The sequence below is a fragment of the Cynoglossus semilaevis genome, chromosome 2 (genome assembly GCF_000523025.1).
Source record: "Cynoglossus semilaevis isolate Cse_v1.0 chromosome 2, Cse_v1.0, whole genome shotgun sequence".
Classification (NCBI taxonomy): domain Eukaryota; kingdom Metazoa; phylum Chordata; class Actinopteri; order Pleuronectiformes; family Cynoglossidae; genus Cynoglossus; species Cynoglossus semilaevis.
This window is the reverse complement of record NC_024308.1, coordinates 4,945,407-4,949,230: the sequence shown is the minus strand read 5'-3', so window position 1 is coordinate 4,949,230 and position 3,824 is coordinate 4,945,407. Positions and strand designations below refer to the sequence as shown.

General features: G+C 44.4%; 1 protein-coding gene across 3 annotated transcripts in view; it reads right to left on the bottom strand.

Moving 5' to 3' along the window:
• Positions 1-2,783, bottom strand: part of c2h1orf53 (chromosome 2 C1orf53 homolog) — a 5,770-nt gene extending 2,987 nt beyond the window's left edge. The window contains exons 1-3 of one of the 3 annotated variants that reach the window (XM_025054167.1): positions 2,539-2,783; positions 2,127-2,439; positions 991-1,092 (exon numbers count right to left, since the gene is read on the bottom strand). In XM_025054167.1, the coding sequence (XP_024909935.1) occupies positions 991-1,092; positions 2,127-2,423 (399 nt within the window). In that variant the 5' untranslated portion in view covers positions 2,424-2,439; positions 2,539-2,783. Of the gene's footprint in view, positions 1-990; positions 1,093-2,126 lie in introns of all 3 variants that reach the window. The other 2 variants (XM_025054166.1, XM_025054168.1) reach the window with 2 other exon arrangements.
• Between the last annotated feature and the right edge of the window lie 1,041 nt (positions 2,784-3,824).

Genomic DNA, 3,824 nt, shown 5'->3' with positions numbered 1-3,824 from the left:
CCACAATTGAATCAATTCCCATCTAACTTTCAGGTGACAGGAACTGGCGGTTGTGTTCAGTGAAGAACCGCGCTACTTTACCACAAAAATATCTACAGCGATCAGCAGTTGGCCCTGAACCAGAGTTTGGGAAGAACCGTAACAAACCCAAAATCTGAACAGACACTGCTCATTTTCTCATCTACATCCTGTGGAATTCTCGTCCTTCAACTTCACCTTCTTCAATCTCAACACTTCTTCCTCTATAATATCCTTCCAAACCTGTAGATGTAGAACAGTCACACCTTTATTTCGGCTGAACCTCCACATTTTGACTGTGCGTCGGAGTGTGTTGCTTGGTTGTTAACAGGGTTGCGTTTACAGGAAGGTTAATTTAACAAACACTGAGCTCACACCTGCCTTGGGAGGTGACACTGCTCACATTCAGGAGCTCCACCTTTAGATTTAAAGCCCAACAAAACGTTGACTTTTTCACCCTCATCCCACGGTTGATCAGGTGTCAGATGATATAAGGAACAAAATAACAGGTCAGGTTCATTTTGTCACGAAACAAAATGCACATTTTTTTTCTGACAGTCCAATTAATTTTTTCCACACTCTCAGCACGAGAGGCAACATGTTCCGTACAGGGCCCTTCAGCACCACACACAGGAAACATTGTGATTTGTGGGAAAGAAATAACCCACAAAGTTTGTTCTTTTTTTTTTTTTCCTTCTTCTTTCCAGACAGCAAATCAAAAGATAAGACTGAATGTTTGTTTCTGTAGGAAAACAGAAGACAACAGACAAAAGACAGGAGGCAGGAGAGGAGGGGAGGACGAGGGAGGAGAGGGGAGGGGAGTGGAAGGGTCGAGCAGAACACAAGAGGACCAAAACTTTACAGCTGAGGCCAGATGACGATACACGAGTGAAACAAAACAGCGAACAGACGAAAACACGGAGCGGGGTGGAGGAAGACGTAACCCGGGAAAACAGGAAATAAAGAGCTCACGTGTCTGCAGGCGCTGCCGCAGCAGCTCCCTCTCTGAAGGTGGGCATATTCCGTGAACACCTTGTACCCACTGACGGGGTCGACGTACATCTGCTTCTTTGCCTGAATATAATGAAGATATTATTATTTAATTAGTGTGACAAACAAACACATATGGAAACGTCTGACCCCTGCGTACTTAACCCCGCGGAGTTCTTATACACCGGCAAACACAAAAGGCATATGCGAGTATCGCAGCAGATACCGAGGTATACGCAGAGACAGATTGCCTTGGGTCGACATGAAGAGGGAACATGTGACCCGTGCACACGGAGACAGATGTGGGAGAGTCTCCTCCGTATGATGTCACTGATTAATTGCCGCTGTCCTAGCCGCCGCACTGGCGTTCAACGCGCAGACAATCGACTGGAGGCTTAAAAAAACATTACATCTCCGACAACAATGACTGCCTTTATCGGTTGTGTTACTCGGACCCGGTGTTCATCTCTCGCAGACGCACAAACACTCCTGCACTCCTCTGTGCTCCCCAAGGAAGTCAGAAAATGTCATCTCTCAGTCTGTTTCAAACCCAGAACCCACTGGCTGGCTGCCCAGCTTTGACAGGACACAAAGGGGGGAAAAGCCCGGAGCCGTTTGGTGACACGGGCCTGTCATTTCACATGGCAGAGCAGGGCCACATAGTGGAGCTGGCAGAGCTGAGGATCCCTCTGTGGTGTGTGGGCTTTCTCACCACCCAGACCATACTAGTCTGTGGGTCACGGCCAACTTGCTTCAACTCCATCCACAGTCAAACAGTACTGACATGAAGTTAGATACAGAGAGAGTGAGAGATCAGTGATTGGACGGTTCAGACTAAAAATCTCGGACAGGATTTGACATCGTACGCAGCACATGTTTGTTTAATGGTGTAGTAAATATTAAAAGATTTTTTTTATCTCATATTGTTTAATTAAAAACAAATGATCATTGTTAAATCTCATATTGTTTAATTAAAAACAAATTCCTTTGTAATGTCCTCATCAGTAAAGCGGACACTGGTGTTTGTTGGAGTCATTCATCACTGCTGATGTGATTGGACAAACATGACACCATTGGAAATGTGTGGATACGTGGACGTGCGGAGTGATGCATCTCACCTCACACGCTTCTCTGTGGACCGAATGGATGGCCGTGTCCTCCTGTGTGAAGGCTGCAGGTGAAGAGCTCCTCAGGCTGCACCCCGTCACCTCCTCCACCTCCTCTGCTCCTCCTCTGCTGTCACTGGTCTTTGACATTCTCCTCCTGCTGCTGCTGCTGCTCCTCCTCAGTCGCTTATCTGATTGTTCCGGTATTGACCTTGTTACGAGCGACTTGTTGTAATTGTGATTAAACTGTACCTGGAGGAGAACCAGCCTGCGGAGGATCGCTCTGCTTGTGTGACGTGGGTTAATCATGCTGGGACAACGTATACTTTAGTTTGAGACACAGATAAAAATGTTATTGTCTCTAAAATCCTCCTGTTAAGTCTTCATTTAGTCTGTTTATAACTAATTCGTGCGGTATGTTTACCTTCTACCTCCTCCTCTGCGTTCTTCCCGCTTGTACTTCCGCGTATTGTCACGTGACCCACCGCGTCATGCCTGCTTCGGTTGAAACAGCGCCTCTGCTGTTCAGAAGCAGGTACTCGCATTCAAAACATTGAACATGAAGGCACCTGTGACTGACGCACGGTGTCAATAGATTAGAGGGAATATTGGGATCATTATCACTGCATGACTAAACGCTGTTGTAACACTGTTCAGAGAATAAACTCAGCTGTCAATCATTCTCTCTGATAACGTGTAAAAGAGTGAAAATAGAACTAACTGTAATGCTCTCAAATACATTTTCACTCCTGCTCTACATTCAAAAATATGAATATTAACATATAAATGTGAATAATTATTCATAAAGGATTCATATCTAGTTAGTATTAGGGATGTGTGGTTAAGTCATTTACTTTTATTAGTCTAACAATATTATTATCATAGTGTAACGTATTTCAATTTTATTAGTGTAAGAATATTATTATTATCATAGTGTAACGTATTTCATAGTCACATTTAGTTTAATAAAATTAAATTTGCTGATTGTTTGCTGATTGATATCTTTGCTCCCACTTCTGATTTACCATCTAAACTAATCTCTACAGTGAAGAATGGATTTCTGTTGCACCGAGACTATAGTTTTCCTGTGAGTTTTGGACGTCGGTACTTTCTGAAATCAATCGTTCATAACCTTCTGTTTTCACGGGGAATCTGCAGCGGTTATATTTTTATAAAACCTCATGAAATACAGGAGTTCCCTGATTTAAAGGTGTGGCTAATCACGGCTAATTTCCACAGGGAGGGTTTTATTAGACCTAGTAACTGTGGTGGTCGACTCGCTGCCCTTCTACTGTGGGTTTCCAGGTAATGCCCTTTGATTTGTGCCACAGCCAAAAGACTCTTTCCAAAAGTTCCCCAAGATTCTGGACGGCTCTTTAATCCTTCTTTGGCCCTCACTCCTACTTTTCGTAGCAGATGTACATACAGATTGGGCCGGGAACCCAAAACGTCTAACCTTCACTTGGAACTCTTACATTTTCCCGCCCTTTTTTCTCCCGCTGTCCTTGGCTGATGGTACATGTTCTCCTGTATCGTTGGCCTTTAGCTTCGGCTCGAGGCACTCTAACCTCTCAGAGACCAAATTACAATCTGTAGTCTCAGAGTTGCTGACAGCATCACTTTGGAAAATGCAGTCATCTGACCAGGTCCACTCTCACCTCTCTCTCCTGACTTTTTTGTTCGCCCTTTTCCCCCCTGTTTCTGCTCGAG